The sequence below is a fragment of the Abrus precatorius genome, unplaced genomic scaffold (assembly GCF_003935025.1).
Source record: "Abrus precatorius isolate BTA unplaced genomic scaffold, Abrus_2018 Scaffold11, whole genome shotgun sequence".
Taxonomy (NCBI): Eukaryota; Viridiplantae; Streptophyta; class Magnoliopsida; order Fabales; family Fabaceae; genus Abrus; species Abrus precatorius.
Genome location: NW_020874303.1, coordinates 6,173,791 through 6,196,782, shown reverse-complemented (window position 1 = coordinate 6,196,782; position 22,992 = coordinate 6,173,791). Strand labels below are relative to the sequence as shown.

Here is a 22,992-nt window from a genome sequence, read left to right as displayed (position 1 = left end):
ATTAAAAATAGGAAAACTATTAAATATTAAATATTTATAATATTTTTAGATTCTTGATTTAATAAGTGTTTTTAATAAATTTTCATATTTTATTTAATTTAACCTTTAAAGTTAAATTTTTTTCTTTTATTTAATATTCACTGTATAGAATAAACTAACATATATGTAGAGAGTATAAAAACTTATTTTAATAATATTTTTTTACTTTATAAACAAGTGTTAAATAAAAGAATACTTATATTTATCATCTTAAAAATATAAAAAAAATAGTTATTAAATTTTTTATTTAATAATTAATAGAACTCATAAGTATGAGAGGCAAAAAAAATTTATAATTATACTTTTTTTACATATTTTTTACATAATTATAAAATAATCATCTTAAATATATTAATTAAAAAGTAAAAGAATTAAAATATTTTTAATAAAATAATTAATTTTTTTTAATTCGAGATCTTATTTAAGTGATATTAAGTCATTTATTATTGTAACTAATTTTTATTGGCATTATAAATATCTTTTTTATTTTACTATGCAATGAAATTTAAAAAAAAATTCATATAATTATATTTACTAAAATTAAAAATTATAATTAAAATAATAACTCTTACAAATTAATTCACGTGTTTAATAATTTTTTTAATGACAATAATTAGTAAAAATAATATTTTAATTTGTCTAACTTGTAATAAATATTTATGCATAATAATTTATTAAAATTATTACATTTAATTATATTAATATATTAAATTATGTTAAAATTAATATATATCTATATATATATATATATATATATATATATATATAAGTAAAATTACTGCTCTTTAGTATTAAATATAATATATATGATTACTTGATAAAATCCTGGCATTTAGTATTAAATGTTATTTTTATTAATATAATGCCTAAGTTACTTAATAATATTAAAAAATTGATATTCTTCATAAAAAATACTAAAAGAGTATATAAAAATATATATTAAAATTTTCATTATTTAGAATAAATTTATTTCATAATTATATTTTAAAATAAAAATTTAAATAATTTTTTATAAAATACAAATTGATAACAATATAAATAATAATAATAACTTAGTTTTAAATTTTTTTTAAAATTAACCATTTCTTATTTATTTTTAATCTCCAATACTGGCCTTTTCTTTGGCATTCTCAAAGAGCGCGTGTCAAAGAACTTCAATGCAGAACAAAGCAGTAACAGGAATTTCAAAAAGAAATTTAGAAAGCACATTATTCTCACATTTTGATGAGTTGATCCTTATAAAAAAAATTTAAAAACTTTTTTCCAATAATACTATTTTTATATAGACAAAAATATATATTATAGTGAATATTATTGTATAAAGCTAAAAACATTTTCATCAAATCTTTTTTAATATTGACTTTTGAAGGATAAAGTGCCATGAACATAATAAAATAAAAAATATTATATTATCTTTTATTTTATCAATTAATTTATTATATTTTTTAATCCAAAATTGAGCCTAAAAATAAAAAATTAATAATTATAAATTTTATTTAAAAATTCATATGTTTTTATAATTATAATATAAAAACATACACTTCTTTCATAAAATTTTTCAATTTATAAATACTTAGATTGCCACTAGCCGACATCGTATTCAGTTACAAACACAGCGATAGCGACAGCTAACCGTGTCTAGGTCGCGGTATATTCATTTGATTTGGTATTGTGGCATAAATGTCTTTTCGTGTGACCTGTAAAATATGATAACTATACCGTTTAAATATATTATTTTATTTGTATGCTTTGCAAGTTTTTTATTTTTTATTTTAAATTATTTTCCTTTAATTTTTAATGATTGTTAAGTAATGATGTGATGAATTAAAATATTATTATATATTAATTTATTGAGAGACTATGTAAAATACAGAAGCCTAAAATAAAAAAAAATAGCAAAATATAAGCACCAAAATAAAGACTAAAAGAAATCATAAGTATAAAAATATATTTAAATTTAATTATATATTTTTATCTTTTATATTACTCAATTTAAAATTTATTTTTATTTGTCTACTTATTTAAAGATTATAAGTAACGTTAATTTTTAATTATATTTTTATTTATTTTTTAAATATGTTATATTAATGTGAGTGTGATGCTTAAATTTTTAAAATAATTTTAATTAATAATTATGCTTCTTAATTTGTTAATATATTTTTAAATGAAAAAATAGATAGAACAATTATAATTATAATAAACCTTGAAAATGATTGATGGGCTACCAAATTAAGGTAAAAAATAAATAAACAATTACAGTATTTTTTAATTTATTTTTTCTAGTTGGAGATGATTTTAAATATTAAATTATATGTTTAATTATTAATTAAAATTAATGATTAAAGTTTTAATAGCTTTAAATATATTATATTCTTTAATAACTGTGTCCAAATAGTATTTAAAAGAAGTATTGATATAAGATCTAGATGCTTTCTAGTTTATACAAGAACAAAATGTTCAGTTTTATTTTTGTTTTAGCAAATTAAAATTTACTTAAACAAAAATAATTTCAATGATATTTTCATTAAGTTATAGACATTCACTTAAGTGAAAACATTAAAGAAAGTGTTTGTTGGAAGTTTCTGGAACTAAAATGTTATTTTAGATATTTGGAACCGGTCCTATTGGTGTTAATTAGGCTTGTGGGTTAGGTGAGGCTATCTTTCCTGGGGTCATAAAGTTGTTGCTTGATGCATTTATAAATGTTAGAACTGTTGATGCGAATGGTAATAGCTCATGTGACTTGATTGTATTGGTGTCAAAAAGATGTGTGTAATTTAAGGAGGCTTACACAAATAATTTTAAAATGTAGTTATTATCATATATTTTTAGAATTAATTCTCTATTAAATTTTTGTTTTAATTTTAATTTTGTAAAAAAAATTGTTTTAATAAACCCTACTATTATCTCTTAAATCATTAAATTTCATTTAGTTAAGATATATTTTGCACCTTATCTTTTTCTTAATAATATTTGATGATTTGATGTTATTTAAGTTTAAAATATTATTTTTCGAGAAATATTTTTAAAATAATTAAAAAAAGTTATATTGTATAAAATAAGACTTATTATGTGTGAGGTAAAAAGGCTTATTATAATTATACCTAGTTTCATATTAAATAAAAAAAAATAAACTTTTTCTTATAACAATAAAATTAAAAGAATTAAAAAACTTTAAAAAGTTGCAAGTTAATTGATTCTAAATATTAAAATACTGTTAAATATAATGATAGAATATTTTTTTTATTTAAAATTTTACAAAACTAAAAAAAATTCAATTGAGACTAGTTTAAAAAAGTATATTTTTGTAAGACTAAAAACAAAATTTATTTATTCTTTAGTATAATATATAGTGTAACATCGTTATTATTATTTATCCATGTATTCTAGTTAAATACAATATTAATTATTTCATGATCACATATAAAAATAAGATTATTACTTAAAGCAGCAGCAACAAATCATAATTATCATGATTTTTTTATCTTTCTTATTTTTATTCTTCTTTTTTTATTAAAAAAATAATCTTTTATATTATCTAGTTTTATGATAATAATGATATTTCATATTTGTGTATCTAAGACTTCAACTTACTCTTGCTCTTGTCCCTACTAACTTTTAATTCTCTTTTTTGACATTTCTAATGTAATAATTAACACCTTAGATTAAGATAAAACACAATCTTATACCTTTTTTCTTTTTATGTTTTATATGCGTGTTATTTTTTAAATGGATTGAAACAACAAGGCACCACACTTCTCTCTCCCAAAGGAGGAAGTCTTTTTCCACATGCGTAGATTTCCTCATTATTTTGAATAAAGTCGAAATCATCATCCCCTTTATCGGATTACACACCGTTATATTTATTGATTTTTATTAGACAAATATTATATATAATTCTAGTGTTTAATATTTTTCATTAATATATATAACCTTTAACAAAATATTAATATTAATTTTTTTTATGAAAAACTAATTTTTTAAAATTATTTTATTCTTATTCTTTTTTTTTTATTTTTTATTTGATTTAATCCAAATTCAACCCAAATCACAAACTTGAATGTGATGGGTAAGTTTATTATTAAAATTTTCTGTATATACAAAGATTCAAACTTGAAATATTGTTCAAGTAATACTGAGTCGCTTGTCATTCAAACTTACCTTCGTTAATTTATTCTTTTTTTTTTTTATTAATTCATTCATTCTTATTCTTGCGCTTATGTAATTTATTATTATATCATTTGAAACATAAATATACTATGTTTACTTAAACAAATATGATGAAAAATATAAATTATGAATAATTAATATGTCTTTATTACACTTTTGTCTTCTAAAATTTACAAATCATTAGTATTTAAAGGCTATTATGTATTTCTGAAAAAGAGTTAAAATGTGTTGACAATTAATATTAAACTTAAATATTTGTAATATTTAAAACTTTTTTTATAAAATATGAAATTAGTTAATCTAAATATTAATTTTAAGATTTTTATCAATAGATTAATTTTACAAAAAATTAATAAATATCTAATTGTATTATTTTACTTTAATAGATAATATATTTTTAAAATATAAAAATATAATATTTTAGATAACATATTTATAAATATCTAGATTGTATAAAATTTGACATACATATTATAAAGATAGTATAAAATAATTCAATCATATTATATATAAAAAAGTATTAGATAATGTAATTATTTAAATTTAATACTATCTCATTCTTTGAAAATTTGCTTCGCGGTGCACAACACAACACCAAGTGCTTTTGATAATATTTTAATGGATAAGGAGTCGTAGACACGGATATTCATATGGAATATGGGGACATGATTATTTGGCGTAAGTAATGGAACACGTAGTTGCTTGCTTATACAAATAATAATGACATTACACTAAAGTTAGAATTAAAAAGATTGTTTCATTTTCTAAAGTAACAAGCTATTTAGGAACAAATTGCTTCTTCAAAGCTCTAATTCTCGTGTTGACTTCACATGGTTTGTTTAAACTCAAAGATGCTAAATATTATTCTATATGCTTCCTCTTATGGTTTGCAGAAATAAAATATTATAAATGTACTTTGATACATTCCATTGATGCATGTTGCCATGACATTACTACGTCAATCACACATGTCTCATTTTCAGGTGTCTTCACGTTTCAGAAAGCCTGACACGTATGCTTTGGATGTTGAAATGTTACAATAAGATAAAATGGGCAAACTGAAGTGCAATGTTACACCTCTGTCATTAATAGACATTATCAAAACATGGTTTCCTCGACAATTCAATCCTAAAATTTATGAGATGACTTGAAAATGATTCCTTGTCGACCATATCCAAGTTAAAGCCAGATTGTGATACTTTACGTAAAACCCTATCTACAAGTAAAACCAAAATTGCCATTCTCACGTAATTCTCACGTAATTCTACGATTTGAATTTATAAGATATATTTTCAGATATAGAGAGAATATAAAAATAAGAATATTATTTTTATATAAAAATACGAAAACAAAATTTTATTATGAATAGTCAAATTAAAACAAAAAAACATGATACTATAAAAAATTACATGATTTTTTAAGTGATTATACGACTTTAAAATATTTTTTATTATTTGTATATAGTTATACAATCTAAATTTATTATTTTCTAAATAAAAAATCATTCTTACAAAATACATCTCCAACCCTATAAAATTATATAACTATACATAAATAATTTAATTTCACATTTTTAATAAATGATAGTTTTATTAGATGTGCATGGACTCACTCTATAAATGTGTAAAAGTAGGATTATAGTGTCAGATGTACTAGACAACAAAATTAATAATGTCTAGATAATGAAGGAATTTATTTGACCCATTTACGTTATCTTAACCACTTTTACCTTAACTTTGACCAAAATTTCAATAACTTGTGTGTTAAAATATTTCTTGCAAGAACACTGCTCACTGGGAATTGTTAAAGCATTGTAAATTACGTAACTATCACCTTGAATCCCTCCTCTAATACCCATCAAAAGGAAATTTGAACTTTTTTCTTTTCAGTGATGCTTAGATTCTCTTTAAATTGCTAGTAGTTGCTTTGATTTGTAATAACCCAAAACATAATAAGTTTTTGTGTTAACTCAATAATTTTTTCGGAAATGTAACCAAATATGATTTGAATTTTACTTTTGATGAATGTGTTCAACAAAACATAATAGGATAAGTTCCTGTGATTATTTAGTTTAATTTAATTATAATTGTAATAAACATAATATAAATTGTTTAGATATTAAATTTTTAAAATATAAAATTGATGACCTAAGACATGTTTGATGACTTGTTCATCATAATCTATGATTTTACCAAATAAATGATATTATATCTTAAATATTTTTTCTTTTAAAATTTTTTCTTAATTTTTTAATTTTTAATTTTTAAAAAGAATAATAAACTTATAGGAAACTTACTGAGAACCAACTTAGGTTTAGTTTGAGAAAAAAATTAGAGAAATTTTTATAGGAAAAAAATTAATATAAAAAATAAATAACATTTTTCTTATAAGTTAGAAATAATTTATTTTGTTAAATTTTAAAAAAAATTATATAAAAATATTTTTTTTCAAAAATACAGAAATATAAATTCTTTCTAACTTATAAGTGAATTTTTTTTATTTTTATACTATTTTTTATAAAAAATTCTAAAAATTTATTCAAACCAAGAAATAATCATCGTCCGGTTAGTTTGGTTCAGGTTACTCAAAATTACACTCTAACAAAATCAAATATTTCTAATTGGTTTGTACACATTTCTTATCTAAATTAAAATAAACTTAATCCAATTACCTACTTAAGATTTTTTAAAGAAAAATAGTATTTGCACTATCTTTTTTTATTATTTGTTTTGCTCCTTTTATTGTTACATCACAACTTTAATTTTTGAAACTGTATTTAATATATTCTAAAAAATTAAAATTTATTTATAAATTACTTTTACATTTTACTTTTTAAAGTTATACAATTAATTTTGAAAACGAAATTCTGAAAGCAATTTCCAAATGTATTTTAAAATTTAATTTCTGAAAAATAAAAATTAATTTTAAAAATTAATCTTTATAATTAATTTACAAATGATTTCTAAATATTATTTTTTAAAATATATTAAATATATTTATAAAAATTAAATAAAACAAAAAAGTGGTGTAACTAATAAAAGTGAGTGGTGTAAATTCTTTTGGAGTAACGAAAATCACAAAAAATGACCGGAAATTTGGTTTTTTTATCGACTGTAATGAATAATGATTAATCTTAAAATCTTTAGACTTAAAACGTCTTTTGATATATGCTTTGGACAAAACGAAAATGAGTGGGTTAAAAATATTTTATTTTATAATTTCAGTCTTTTTGACGGCTCAGCTAAACTTTTATTAAGCCCAATCCAATTTTTTTCAACACTAAACCCAACCTTTGTGTTATAACTGACTAATTCACAGAGCTCAAACAAGAGTCTGTTTGAGGGGTTTGCTCTATATATTTTAAAAAAAATGTTCCTAACAAATATTTAAGTTATTAAATTTTAAAAATATATATTTGTCTATTTTTATTTTCACTTTTATTTTTTTCCACATTTTTTTTACAGTTTTAAGATTCATTATTTTTCTATTGCTACATTCTTCAACTATATTTTAAGTATGGTTACTCTATATATATGTTAATTGTATCAAATGTATTATAAAATATTTAGTTCATCATTAAAAATATACTTTGGTCGATCCGTTAATCTTGACATTTTTTTTGAAAAAAAATATTTGAAATTATACTCTTATACTTCGAGAAATTAGTTTTAAGAATTGTTAATCTCTTTTTTTTTTAAATGAGTTTTTAAATTTAGAATTCTACACTTCTGAAATAATTTTTTAAAATTAAATTAATTTCTAAATTTATGTTTTTATATTTCTGAAAATTAATTTATGAAAATATTAACTATTTTTGGAAAAAAATTAATTTTCAGAAATATTAATTATTTCAAAAATAAATTTTATGCTAAAATAAAAAAAAACTTGTTTCTATCATCATAAATAATATAATAATATATAATTTATTTTTGTGAAGTGCGAAATAAAAGGTAAAAAAATAAACTTTCCTATTTTTATTTTATTGGTGGCAGCATGCATGTATCCATCTCATTGTCTCGAAGGAATGAAAGGTTGTTGGATGGAATTATTATTATTATTGAATTTGTATATTTATCCTATTTAAAGACTTAAATTTATAAACAAGTTTAAGTTATGTAATTTATTAGATAAGTTTTTTTAACATATTTAAAAAATCTTATTATAATATAGGGTTTTTATATAGACTTGTAAGTTAGGTAAAAGACCAATTCAAGCCTTAATAACGGGTCCAAATTAGTTAAACAAGTCCAACTTGTAGCCTTAAATTTAAAAATCAAGTTAAGCTCAGAGCTATTTTCACCCAACCTATTTTTACCTTTATATATATTAACTATTTTAACAGATAATTTAATTAAATATTTTTAATTCAATTACTTAACTTATCAATTTTAAACTCTAAGCCTAATTTTATTTAATTTATTCTCTAATTTTACTAACCATAGCCGTAAAATAGTTAAACTAATATCATGAAAAATTGAAAGAACAAAATAAACAAATAATATTCGATTTCATAAAAATACTAATGAAAGATTTACTAATATAAAAATGGTAATGTTTAATAATTTATTTTGTATTTTTAAACCTGATACATAAATAATTTATGATTAAAATATATATTTAATCTCTATAATTGATATTTATTTATAAGTTAGTTTTTGTATTTAAAAAAATATATTTTAATTTTTATACTAATATTTTATTACATTTTGAATTTTATTGTTATAACATCTTAAACTAAAATATAGTATAATTATAATTTTTGTAAAATAAAAATTAATTTATAAGTAAGTGTAAATTAAATGTATATTTTAATTTATTATAATTTTTAAAAGAATACAAAATATTAAATTTATTTAATTTTTTTAAAAATAAAATATCTGTATTAAGATTCTTATTATTGTCTTACAGTTGGCGTGATTGTAAAATAATTTTCAACTAACTGTGGAATTGGTCCCTATATATTGTTTGGTCTGTTTAGTTACGAGTGTAAACAAAGATAACAAAGTATATTAAAAGTAATAAAATACATTTCTCGAAAATAAAATTATTTATATAAATTAAGTCTAAAAAATTAAAATTTTTATTTAACTTATATTTAACGATTAATAAAATAATAAATTTATAATTTACTAAATATAAATTACATGAAAAGTTAGTTTTTAGACTTACCTTTACATTAGTATTAATATGTATGAGAAGATATTGTCAATATTTGTAATTGGACAAACATGTGGCACGCATAATGGCCAGTATGTCATATGAACCTGCTAATCCCGAGAGTGGAGTGGAAAACAAAGCGTAAGGACAACACAGCAACATATAAAAAACACAAGACAGCAAGCAGTATGGGAAATCCATAAGCAACCAACGTGACATCTTCAACTCAAAACCCAACCAATGGCGACTTTGGCAATGCCAACTTGATGGATATCATCGTCATCAACTCGTTATTGTATTCCCAACAACAACATCAACCAACACCTTCTGTCCTCAACCTCTATCCTCAGCCCCTTTAGTGACACTATTTATGCTACCAAAAATGCTGCGATTCCAATTCACCTCACTCTCTCTCTTTGCTTCCAAAGCCTCTCTTTTTCCTCTTTCTCCCATTTCCAAAACAATTCATAATCCCATCAGGGTAAGATCGCAAATGGGTTCTTTCTCCACTTCATCTTCCTTCAAGCTCTTGTTTCGCCAGCTTTTCGAAAAGGAATCATCCACCTACACCTACCTTCTCGCTGATGCTTCACACCCAGAAAAACCAGCACTCGTAAGATTCTCTGGAATTTCCATCTTGGGTTGAAACTTGAGTAAAATTTCAATTCTGAAGTGTGGGTTTTGATGTTTGTGGGGATTTTTTTATGTGGGTCGGAGGCTTTTATTGCATTGGATGATGGCTTTTTTTATTTCTTTCTATTTTTGGTGATTGATGGAGTTTTTTATTTTATCCAAATTTCAGTTGATTGACCCGGTGGATAGGACTGTTGATAGAGACTTGTCACTTGTCGAACAACTTGGATTGAAACTTGTCTATGCCATGAACACTCATGTACATGCTGATCATGTCACTGGGACTGGCCTCATCAAGGTTTGCAGCTTCTGAATCATTCTTTTTTCAATTTATAAATGATTTTGATATCGTTTTTTCCAACTTAATTTTAAGTGAGGTATATTCTGATCCAATATTTGTGATTACTTTGCTGTGGTAGTAATGTAGTGTATTTTGTTATTCGCTTATTTTATACAGAGCAAAGTTCCTGATGTAAAATCTGTAATTTCAAAAGCGAGTGGTGCAACAGCAGATCTTCATGTGGAGCCAGGTGATAAAATCCCTTTCGGTGATCTTTTTCTAGAGGTAAGTCTGCAGGTGCACACCTAGTTTGACGTTGTCCTGAAATTTTTGTTTCGTAATTTGTGGTAATCAGTGTCATAAATTGTTTTGAGAGTTGTTTGATGGAATTATCAAAGGTACCTTATATTAACATTTCATCAAGTTTTAGATAAGGGAATGAGCGATTCTATATGCTGACTTGTCTATTTCTTCATAGGGTTTGATAAATTTGAACCTTGAGTCTACAAACTCAAAAATTAGGAAGGGTGGTAAAATATGAGTCTACCCTAGGGAATTGGTTAAGGAATTGGAAGTGAAAAATTTTAATTGAAAATTGTGTTGGACTACATTGAAAATCACGGAGGAGTATTTATTATTTATTTTGACCAAAAATTTTAATTATAGATGCTGGTTTAGTTTCTAGTATTACAACATCATTTAAGATATGACTAATAGTATTTCTAGATGATAAGAGCTCTGATTAGTCAAGTAAATGGGTAGATCAGTAATGTGTCTTTTTTTGCAGTTTGATCTTAAACAAAATGTGATAGTGTTGAAAGTTGGCTTGTATTCAACTGAAATCTTGTGCAGAGAAATGGAAGAGGCCAATCACTGGTGATTTCTGTTAGGAAGCCGGAACTAGAACAGAAATGATGGTTTTATTGAATCAGAAAACAAGCGCAATTAGTTGATAGTTGATACGATAGACAAATCACTTCCTCTGCCCAGCCAAATGGCCTGACAACAAAAATGAACCTCCCGCATCTCTCATGCCCTCTCAATCTATACAACCCCCATACACATGGGAACCATCCCCTCAAATGCTAACAACTTGCCACTCATCTAACTTAGAAACCTTCCAATTCCTTCTATCATACACTTTCCAAATTGAGGACCCTTTATGTTACTGGCCCAATATGCTAAATCCTTTCCTAGAGTTCAATCTAGGGACTCGATCAATTTCACCTTTGTTTTTATTATAGATGAAATACAGATGTTTGTCTTAACAGTCGTCACTCCTCATATACTTGGGATATTAAAAAACAAATGATCCAGGCAAAGGACTTGTACTCCCTCATTTAGTGTTTCTCTGTTTCAGTTATCAAGGATTGTTTTTCTGTTCATGTATTTGTCATATGGATCATACTTTCCTGTGCAAGGGTGTGATGGCTCATGTTATGACTTATTCTTTATTGTACCCTACTCTGTAATATATATTATTTGTTTTATTGCTGTAGGTTCGTGCCACTCCTGGTCATACTTTGGGTTGCATTACCTATGTTACTGGAGATGCACCTGATCAACCTCAACCGAGGATGGCATTCACGGGAGATACCCTTTTAATACGTGGATGTGGAAGGACAGACTTTCAGGTTTATACTATTATCCTGTTTTCTTTAGTTATACTTCTCAAGGGTGACAACGTTGCATTTGAACAAAGGATATGTTACCTCAATTTTATCTTACTGGCTATTTTCCAATATCATCTCAAAATTATTCATTGGTATCTAATTCCCATTAATTATTATGCAGGGTGGGAGTTCAGAGCAGCTTTACAAATCAATCCATTCACAGGCATGGACTTGACAGTGATTGTGAATTATGTTAAACAGAAGCTTAGAAAAGTAGACTAAGAACTAAAAGAGATAAGAATAAGATATTTCTGATTTATTAAATTTGTGTATTAATACTTAAACACACATATTTTTTGGAAACAGATTTTAACACTGCCCAAGGATACATTAATCTATCCAGCTCATGACTACAAAGGATTCACCGTAAGGATACTATTAAGTTTTTTGCTTGCCAAATTTTTGTGAGTTGCTTATACATATTACTGATTTTAGGTAAGTACCGTTGGAGAGGAGCTGCAATATAATCCCCGCATAACAAAGGATGAGGTAATGTTTGAATATCCATATTTTATGAGCTCAATCCACTAATTGAAACTTAAGGTGGTTAATCATGAGAAAAAACTCCTTTGAGAACCCTAATAAGAGATTATACACGTAACTGGCTATGAATGCTTAAAATAAAATCCAGACAACTGCTTTATCGTGTTTTCTATTTTCATTTTCTGTTTTCACTTTTAATTATAAAAAATGTCATCTTGTTTTCATTTTGTTTCCCATACAAATACTTGAAAATAGGAAAAAAATTTCTCAAACCAAAAATGGCTCTTAAAAGAAAGAACATTACATTGCTTCTGAATTGATAGATGATAGATAGAACTTGTCCTATTCATAAGCAAATCTGTATGTACTATGTACGTAGTTGACGATTTCTGAATGAACTTAGTATTACAGTCTCCGTCTATCATTCACTGAGCTATCTGCTAGGAGATGCCATTTGGTCTAATATGTTAATGTAAAGGGGAGGAGGCATTTTATCCTTTTTTATTCCTGCAATGAGTTTCTAAAAGTAGAACTTCTAATTATGGCGAGAGAAGTTGGACTTATAACATTTAGCTAAAAAATTGAAAAATGTGTATGTTAAATTTGTATTATACTTATAAAATGTTGGTCCCTTCTTTTCCAGGAAACTTTCAAGAACATCATGGCAAGTAAGTGCTAGATAAATTTTATAAAAGCTTAGACAAATTTATCTTTTTACATGCTTTGTTGCAAATATAACTGCTAATGGTACGCTTGATTTGTGCAACAGATCTTAACCTGTCATATCCTAAAATGATTGACATAGCTGTCCCAGCAAATATGGTTTGTGGAATCCAATCCAAACCAAGCTGACCCTTATTAAGCCTTATCTGAGAGTGACAACTGTTATTTATCACGAAGACCCTACAAGCAAAAGACAAAAAAATGTTAATTACCCCTTGAGTGGAAGAGAAGAATGACATTGTAAATAAATAAATGGTATTTGTGGAGGCCAATATAATCTATAGTTAGAATTAAGTGATTATGCTGTGTTTTTGTTCTATTTGATTATTGATGTTAAAGCTTCTATACGATCAATACTAATTTTCAGAATCAACCATAGAAATCTAATTCACAATGGAAAGTTGTTGGAACATAAATGTTCGTTTTTCACTAGTCAATATCTTTTGGAGTTGGTTTCCTTTTTGTTGCTGATTTTAAAAGTGAAGAGTAAACCAAAACAGAAATATTATCGTGAGTTTAGTGCATTATTGTGTTACTGAGTAATATTTGTGTGTAATTTGACTGCAAAAATAATTTTTTTCTAGAAAATAATAACTTTTGAAAACATATTGATCTTCAATAGATTTGTGCTTCATGGATGCTTTTTTAAAAGGGATGAATTTGATTTACATTTATTTAGAACGAGCAATAATATTTTTTACGATAGTGTATATTCTTACATGTTTTTGTTACAAGGTAGCAATTAATTGGTTCTTTAAAGGAATATATAGAATCATATTATTTTTAAAAACATGCCATCAAATAAGTTTATAAAAAATCTATAATATTGTTGTATTAGTACAAAACCAAATTTATCAAAGTCATCACTTAAAAATGCTATAAAGTCATCTTTATAAAGGACAAAAGAGGTGGTGAAACAAAATAATTTGAGGGATTATTTCATTGACATTAAGATTTTCAAAAACTAATTTGAAGATAATATTTTAAGGAATTGATGTATTGACCTTTTAATTCTTTTAAAGATTAATTTGGTGGTTGAAATTTTTGAAGACTTAAATTAAAATATCATCATGTAGTCTTCTAAAAATTTTATCTTCAAATTATATTTACAAATATAACATATGACCACATTTTTTTTTTCTCATAGAAGATCAACGTAATAGTTTGAAAGAAATTTTGAAAGCATTATTAAGTACAAATTAAATCTTTAATGGATTAATTTGATAAAAAGCTTTTAGAAATTAATACAATAACCATTTGGATCTTATAACTAGAGTTTACCTATAATAATAAATCGAATTTCAAAGTTAAACTACATCACACTTTTTAGACCAAAGATAAGAGGATCCTTATCGTTTCTTGAATTTGAAAGACCGTGTTAGTTGTTGGCAATCATGAATACGTGAAAGCGACATAATTATAGAACAAGAAACTCAGAACTGCTACCTTCATTCATTACTGTCTTTCTGAAATTCAAGATATCCTATCTCGATAAAGGACATAATTTATGTGATGATGGTTTTTTTAAGGTCGGATAAAATTAAGGTATATTATTGTTAATGTTATTTTTTTAATTAAAATTAAAGTTTCACCTTTGGTCAACAACTCTTAAGAAACTTAAAACTAAAGACGCATTGTTTTTCCTTAAAAATAAAACTAAAAGAGAGCTTTAGGAGGGACTCCTAAACTTGTTGAATGCTTATTTTGGTCTTTATTTAAATGGCAGCAGAAGAACATTTAGAAGCATCGTGCTCTTAGTGATCGTCAAAGTGAACGCAATTATCACAATGCTTCAGTATCAGAGAGAAACACAGATGTTCAGATCATGTTATATTATTTTTAAAAGGGGCCACATGTTAAGTTTTCTACATTACGAATTCAGAGAAGAATTATTGACCAAAATTGATTAATTTAAATCAAATGGTTAGCTTAATGGTTAAGTTATTTCATGATAACTTGCTTTTAAATTTTGTGTATAGATATATATCTGTTAAGAGTCCTCACAAAGCAAAATTACATCAGTTAAGTGACAACTAGACTTTATTACAATTTCTATTGAACATCATTTTAGTATAATTTTATTTTCTTGAAAACTCTAATTGTTAGCTTCATCTACTGCTCTTCCTATTTTGCAAAACCATCCTCACCTTCCATGTTTTTCCCTTTATTTTTACAGTTTTAATGAGAGCCTTTTATTGCTCTTTTTTACAGAACTTTGTGTTTTTCAACTAGGTGACTAAGGGTCACAAATAATAATAATAATAATAATAAAAAGCACTTTTATCTTGCCTAAAAATGTCCTCTTCACATAAAGAAACCAAAGTAGCCAACAAAACGTTTGCTCCCTTCCTCCCCTTTTGCTGATTTTCAAAATTTATTTTATTAATTTTATTTTTTTAACCCGTTTTTTATAGTTCTTATTTAGATCCAAAAATATCTCTTTGTCCAATTTGATGAAAGCCATGGCTTGGGCATTGCTAGAGTTTGAGGTCATTGATTATGGCAGTTCAAAGTACTTGGCTATGGGGGTTCATTTGGATACACTACAATAGTGGTTATTGAGTTAACATTAAGCATGGTGCATTAATAGTGGAGAGACAGTGGCACACAGTAACACAAATCAAAGGAGCTGAGTTATGCAAATGATTGATCAACCTTCATTTTTTTTTTTTGAAAAAGGAGAAAGATCATTACTCTTTGGGTTGGGTTTTGTTTTTTTTCATCTTTCTCTAGTTATAGTATAACTTAAGTGGTAAGAGCTAACAGGTTATATATAGAATATTAGGATTTGAATTTTAAGTCTTAAAAATTTTCACATTGTCTTTTTTCTTATCCTCTCCCAATTATAAACAAAAAAGAAAAGGAAAAGTTCAAGTGATTTTTAAGAAACAATATGAAAAAAAGTGAGGTTGTAGAGTCGAATTTAAAAATAAAACAAACAATCCTCTTTCATTTCGCACGCATTGTTTTATATTTTGATGATATTCTTATTGTTATTTGATATGTGGATAATTTATTAATATTTGTTAGCATTAAAAATTAAAATAAAAAACAATTGACAATTTTAGAGTCTACTAATAATTAATATCTATATATAATTTGTAAATAAAAGCGCTTTTAAAAATTAATTTTCTTCTTTATTATTCTTTTATACTATGTATTTACTTTTAAATCTGATATTAATTCAATATTTAAAATTTTTAAATTTTATTGAATACAATACAATAGAATATTATTATTAATATTTTTATGTTTAAAAATGAATATATAATTTATTTTTAATTATTTATTTTAAAATAATTTAGCTTAATTTAAAAATAATACATACAGTGCATATAAAAATAATTAATTTAGCTATAATTTTAAAAATTAAAATATTTGACATACACAAGTCATATATAAAATTGGAGAGTTTAGTGGAGTGTAATTTATCCTTGAAAATAATGTCATAGAGCTGCATTTTCACTTGAAATTACTCATAGAACCCCAACACCCAACCTAGTTTGCCTTCATGTAACTGAGTGGGTCCACAAAACAAACGAATCATAATGATCCATTCCCACATTCATTTCCCACACACACACACACCACACTGAGTTATTGATCCAAGCATTTGACTCGGACGATCCGACCTTCCCCAATAGTCAACAACATGACCGAAGAAGACAAACCCAGAAACCACCACCACCACCACCCCCCTCCGCCGCAGCCCCAACCGTTTACACCTCAGTATGGCACCTTCCAAGGTGTCTCCAACTACCCTCCTCCTCCGCCGGAGTCTCACCCCGCCATCGGCTTCCCTCACCCCGTTCCGCCGCCCGGCGCCGTCGACTCCTCCGCCCCTCCTCCGCCGTATTACCCTCATGGGTACCAAGCAGTTCCCGGTATGCTTCTGCCCTGCCCTGCCCCTCTTTTTATAATAATAATTATTATTATTACCGGTACAGTTTTTTTAACATGTCTGCAAGGGTATATTTAGAGAATATTTGCAATAATAAGTTTTTATAAAAAATAACAGGCGTGAATGATTCAATGTATTAATAATTTTAAATTTTATAATTTTTAATATTTTTATTTATTGATTTTTTATTGTGTGCCTTTCGGTATATATTAGAAAAAATGTTATTATTATTGGGTTTGATTTGAGCATAGAAATGGGAAGTGCTAGATTTCAGTTTCTAGAATGATGTATTGACTATTGAGTGATTTGTGTTTGATGGGTTGGATCAAAGATTGGAACTTTTGAGATGGGGTTTGGCTTTGTTCTACTCTGTTTGCACTGCTGCTTCTGCTTTGCTTGTTCTATCTGATTGCTGTCAATATAATGTGGGAATTTAGCTGCAAGAGGTAGGTCAAGTGTTTCTGTATGAAATATTGGGTTTGAGGCGAAGTTTCTTAGCTTGGGTTGACCTAATTTTTGTCAGTGAGTTTTAGGTTTGCTTGTAATTTTGCAGTGCGTCTGATTCTTGGAAGTTGACAGTGGTTGTGAGTGTGGTGAAGGGAGTGATTTGGAATATGTTGACGGTTTGATGTGGTAGAATACTATGAATTTGGTGGCTGGTAATGGGGATTAAAGGTTTTGCTTTTAATCACTGGTTTGTCTGAGATTATTTATCATCCCTTTCCGTCATGGTTTTTAACTCTCTGTGTTGCCTATGATTAAGGTGGCTTGACTAAGTTACTGGATGATTTGGTGGGTTGATAGATTGCTTGAAGGACTATATGTACTTTCTTTGTTTCATAATTTTATAATTCTCATTGAGACTTGTATTGTTTCACTTGAGAGCCATGGTGGTAACCCCATTAAAAAGGAACCGTACTGTGCTCATTTTGCAAAAGCAAAGCTGGTTATGTTAGGAGACAATTATGAATAGTTGGATTTTATATTTGAGAATCTCATGGATGTAAATTTGAGGATGATATGTCTTTGTAGTGTAAAGATTTCATTTTCAAGCCTGCTAGATTGTGATACAGTTTTTTCTGTGATATTGATTCAGGTTATGCTGTTGCTGAAGGCAGACCTGTAAGAGAGCGTCGCCTTGGTTGCTGTGGTCTTGGTTGCGGCTGGTGTCTGTAAGTATATTTCGCATGCAACTGATTACTTCAGCAATAACTTGTAGATAACTAGATGTGACGAGGTTGACTTTCCTTTAATATACGACATTCAAAGTGATACATACATACATTACAATCCAAATCCAACTTATAATTCCTAGCCTGTTCTGTTGGTGAAAATTGCTAAATCCATGTAATGATAGAAGACTTTAAGTTATCCTCAATTTTCTGATTTTGGACAATTCATTTTAAGTTATCTTAATATTATATCACCATAAACATTTTCACTGACAGATGTTTATTTTATTTTTCGCTGAAAACTTAAATCTCAAATTTGTGTATTGTGCTTGAGGAAAATACTTTGATTTCTAGTGTTACCTTCTTTTATTTTTAATCCTATTGAATGAGGGTACATGGATCAAAGAATATTGAAATGACAATTGTTTTGGATTGTGGTGGTGGATCTACCTAATGCAACTTTTGAGCAGAGAAAATAGGTGATGTAATATCATGATAGCAAATTTACTTACTGGGGATGGGGACTCAATGACGTTTTGTGATCCATATAACCAACCTCATCTAGTGGAATAAGGCTTGGTTGTTGTTGTTGAGAGGGAGAGAAGAGGGAAATGGCATAGGATTTGCCATTTCATGAGACCCTTCTCAAACATCAATTCACTTTTATGAATGGTCACCTTCCAGGCAAACTGCTTTGAATTTTCAGCAGTTTGTGTGTATATTGGTGTCTACACTTTTTCTATATTACTGAGACCCCCTTTCCCCTTACCATTCAAAGGAAAATGGTAGTTGCCGTTAGTTTGACCATTGTATGATTGGTTTGGCTCATATTCTTTTCCATGACATTTTAAGGTGTGGCCAACATTTTGCCATTTATTATTATTGTTGTACATCAAAGTGACACACATGCTGTATTAAAAAAAGTGAAACTAGCAGGCTGTTGACATGATTCACTAGGCCTTTCATATCATAGGAAGTAACATATTTATATTGTGCCTTGGTTATGTATTTTTGTTGTTGTTGTGCCAATTAACATGAACCTTGTGGATCATTTCAGTCTTTACCAGATTATTCAGGCGTGATCGGAATGGTTCATACATGCTTCCGTTCCATCTTTTTTCTATGATCCTACAAACATGCTGGAACCATTTAAGTTGTTTCCTTTTATATGATCCAATGTTAAATTCTCATATTTGATATTTTCCTTTTGTTTTCCCAGTGTTAGTATCAGCTACTTACTTTCAAAGTTAGTATTCTCTTGTTGATTCGCTTTTTTTCTTTTGGTTATGAAGGTTTATATTAGGTTTCTTTCTTGCTGCCATTCCATGGTATGTTGGGGCGATAATTATGCTTTGTTCCAGAGTAGACTATCGAGAGAAACCTGGATATATTGCTTGTATGGTAGCTGTAAGTGATTCTCTACTCTCTTTTCACTTGAGATAGACTTTTAGCTGTGTCATTACTTGTTTGAATTTTATCAGATGCTCCTGAGGGGAATTGTGCAGTGTTATAGATTATTACAGCACTAGACCTCTTTACTGTTTTTATCTCCACATCAGCCAAGTTTTTATCATCTTGTTATGCCTGTAACATATTGCTTGAGGTTGTTGTGTTTATTGAATTGTTTCATAAGGAATGAGAAGTAACATTAGCTTTGTGAGGCTGCTTTTGCAGGCTGTTCTGGGGACAATTGCAATTATTCTTGGTGTGACAAAGGGAGCAGATGCCTGGTAATCTTCATGTTAAGAGTTGTAAAGTTTACTAGATGAGTGTGTATGTAAAGTGTGCCAGTTGCTGGAAATTATGTGCGAGTGCAATTTATGTTTTCATCGAGAACTGCTACCATAAGTATTTTGTATTGTTTGATTTGTTAAAACGGTTATCCTGGTCCCGACTAAAGTTATGCGAGGCAACACTTTATGTGCTTTATCAATATTTATATGAAACATTTTTATATGGGTTAACATTCATAACTAATATACTATACTACCACCCCTCCCTGTTCTAAATAAGGATCATGTTTATACTACATCATTGCTCCTTATCTCTGATAGCAACGTTTGTCTCCCATGTGGACTCCAAAAAATGTAGTATTCCTGCGGCAATGGTTCATTCATTTTGTAATTTTTATTTTAAAGTAGAAGGACTTTCAAATTTATACGCAATAAACTTGATCCCTGTTACAGCGTTGCCAACCACTGTCCAAATGGATCTGTAAGTGTGATAAATCGTGTCAGAGATGGCATATTAATCCTTAAAAACTTGAGCAGGTATGGTAATTTCTTAATTTTATTTAGATTGTAAAATGAACATCGAGAATATCTCATGCACTGCAAAGGTTGTTTTAGATATAAGTATGACATGTAAGATAATATAATTTTAAAAGATATTTTGAATTTAAATTTCGGAAAAGATAAAAAAAAAAAAAAGAGAGATTAAAGTGGCATATTATATTAGAGTAAATAATTGCAGCCATTTCAAAGAACGCATTTACTTTTCGGTCACGAGATGAACGCATTTAGTTTTAATAGATAAAGCATAGAATAGGTAACAAGAGTTGGAATCAGCAAAGCAAATTAATAATAGAAGTTAGTAGCCAATTAGTTAGATAAGAAGATCTGGTCTATCCGTGCCCCCTAAATGGCCTCATAAGATAGCATGAATAGTAACTTTTTGCATTATTCTTTTTTACTAGTTACATAATCTTCTTTTGCATTATTTCAGGAGATGTATTGAATAGTAGTACAAAAATCTAATTTCTTAGTAAATTGAATTTCTAGAAATGATTAACCAATAGCATTTTGGAATTAAATTTGTAAAAAATAATTTTTATTTTGGGTTGGGCTTCAATCCGGTGTGGTCGAATTGGGATTGAAATTACTCTATCCTAAATCAGTGTCTCCATGAATACTTTAGTGTGAATGGGCCATTTTGGGTCTCCAGGAGCATGAAAAAAGAGACACACCACGGGTAGAAGTTGTACAAATTTTGGTCAACCAGCAGAAGTTGTATTGAATCCATGAACAGAGTGTTAGTGAGGCCCATGTAGTCAAAAAACACATGGCCTTGTAAGTTAAGGTTTGATATGTGGGCTTTATGACCCACTATTGACATCTAAATACTAAATTAATATTCATTACAATGAATGAGACCAACTCGACATATTGTCCTCCTTAGCTGATTTCAAACTTTGACAATGGAAGAGGGTTGTATTAGGTTTGTACGAGAATTGTACAATCAATGAAACCATCTAAACAAACATACAGCCAAAGGCACCTCTTGAAGTTTGATTTTGCTTTGAACTCAATGTAAAATGGGTAGACCGTGATAGTTCGTCCACACTATTTATTTTATATATATATTCTTTAATATGATTTTTTAATAAACTCTTTATAAGCAATACGAAAAAAGGAAATATGTAGGTGAGTGAGAGAGAAAGAGACAATTTAAGGTTTATAATAAACACTTATTATGGTTCTTTAGATTAAATTATTTTATTAAAAAATGAATATAAATGGTTCTATTTGAGAGACAAAATAATATTAGCATGAACTAATTGGCTTAATAATTGAGGATTGTTAGAAATGTGTCATGGTAAAAATTCTTACATTTCTATGACTTGTATAATTGGTGTTAGTCTTGGTACACATGACTTACTACTTATTATTGAATCACTTCATGGCAGAGCGACTAATAATATCGCTATATTTCCAAGCAAATTAAGTCTCCTTCAGTAAATTTCTCTAATTCTTGTTTTGGTTTCCTTCTACCTTTTTATCATACTAACACCACTAAAAATTTGTTGTTTAGCGACAAATTTATAACTAAATATTTTCAGTCATTATTGCTACTCATATTGAGACTGATTATATGATATATATATTTTTTACTAAATTTTAATTTGTCCTTTATCGATTAGATTAGCGACCGATTCTAAAATATAATCAGTGACTGATTTAGAAATTAATAATTGAATTTGTAAAATTTAAAATTTAAAAAACAATTATTTAGTGACAGAAATTGTGATCAATTGTTAATCAAATTTGATGACCAAATTTTTTTCACTATTAAGACTACTTTAAAGACTTAAAATTGAATTAATAAATTCAAAATACTTGAAAGTTAATCATTTAGTTACCAAAACAGTAACAAAATTTTTAAACAAATTTAGTGAAAAATCGGTCACTATTTAGATGTTGAATACTGAATTAAAAATATTAAAAATAAAAAGTCTGCAAATTAATTGCTTAGTAACTAAGATAGTGACTCATTCTTTAATAAATTTAGTGACTGAAAAATCAAATGGTCGATTTAGAGACTTAAAATTGGATTAATAAAATTTAAAATAAAAAATTTATAAGTTAATTATTTAATGATTGAAATAGTGACCTGGTTCTCTCACAAATTTAGTGACAGAAAAATGAGTTACTGTATTAATTAGGAATCAATTTTAAAATAAAAAAATTTGATCAACAAAATTCAAAATAAAAGTAATATCATTTACTTTTTATTGATTTTTTCAAGAATATTATTTGTATATGACCAAACCATCTACCCATACTAATATAATATTCTTGTATACACATTTTATATTGAGTTCAAAGCAAGTAAAATAGTGTGGACTGAGAATTGTACAATCAATGAAACCATCTAAACAAACATACAGCCAAAGGCACCTCTTGAAGTTTGTTTTTGCTTTGAACTCAATGTAAAATTGGTAGACCGTGATAGCTCTTGTCTACATCTATTAGGTTATAAGTT

The 22,992-nt window shown here is 26.9% G+C and overlaps 2 protein-coding genes across 2 annotated transcripts; both read left to right on the top strand.

Moving 5' to 3' along the window:
* The first annotated feature begins 9,483 nt into the window (after nucleotides 1-9,483).
* Nucleotides 9,484-13,591, top strand: LOC113855209 (persulfide dioxygenase ETHE1 homolog, mitochondrial). The gene is made up of 9 exons (XM_027486748.1): nucleotides 9,484-9,979; nucleotides 10,169-10,297; nucleotides 10,457-10,564; nucleotides 11,779-11,913; nucleotides 12,074-12,115; nucleotides 12,259-12,318; nucleotides 12,388-12,441; nucleotides 13,079-13,103; nucleotides 13,205-13,591. Exons 1-9 carry the CDS (start codon nucleotides 9,737-9,739, stop codon nucleotides 13,285-13,287), a joined length of 879 nt encoding a protein of 292 aa, XP_027342549.1. The 5' UTR covers nucleotides 9,484-9,736; the 3' UTR covers nucleotides 13,288-13,591.
* Nucleotides 13,592-16,724: 3,133 nt separating this feature from the next.
* LOC113855185 (60S ribosomal protein L18a-like protein) lies at nucleotides 16,725-20,240 on the top strand. The gene is made up of 4 exons (XM_027486706.1): nucleotides 16,725-17,042; nucleotides 18,156-18,231; nucleotides 19,524-19,638; nucleotides 19,906-20,240. Exons 1-4 carry the CDS (start codon nucleotides 16,811-16,813, stop codon nucleotides 19,963-19,965), a joined length of 483 nt encoding a protein of 160 aa, XP_027342507.1. The 5' UTR covers nucleotides 16,725-16,810; the 3' UTR covers nucleotides 19,966-20,240.
* Nucleotides 20,241-22,992: the final 2,752 nt, after the last annotated feature.

Excerpts from the sequence above, each read along its gene's own strand:
- LOC113855209 (XM_027486748.1), top strand. The coding sequence starts at position 9,737 with ATGCTACCAAAAATGCTGCGATTCCAATTCACCTCACTCTCTCTCTTT. Across the intron at positions 9,980-10,168 it reads ACCCAGAAAAACCAGCACTC|TTGATTGACCCGGTGGATAG; the intron begins GTAAGATTCTCT and ends TCCAAATTTCAG. Across the intron at positions 13,104-13,204 it reads TTTCAAGAACATCATGGCAA|ATCTTAACCTGTCATATCCT; the intron begins GTAAGTGCTAGA and ends TTTGTGCAACAG.
- LOC113855185 (XM_027486706.1), top strand. The coding sequence starts at position 16,811 with ATGACCGAAGAAGACAAACCCAGAAACCACCACCACCACCACCCCCCT. Across the intron at positions 17,043-18,155 it reads TGGGTACCAAGCAGTTCCCG|GTTATGCTGTTGCTGAAGGC; the intron begins GTATGCTTCTGC and ends ATATTGATTCAG. Across the intron at positions 18,232-19,523 it reads CTTGGTTGCGGCTGGTGTCT|GTTTATATTAGGTTTCTTTC; the intron begins GTAAGTATATTT and ends TTGGTTATGAAG.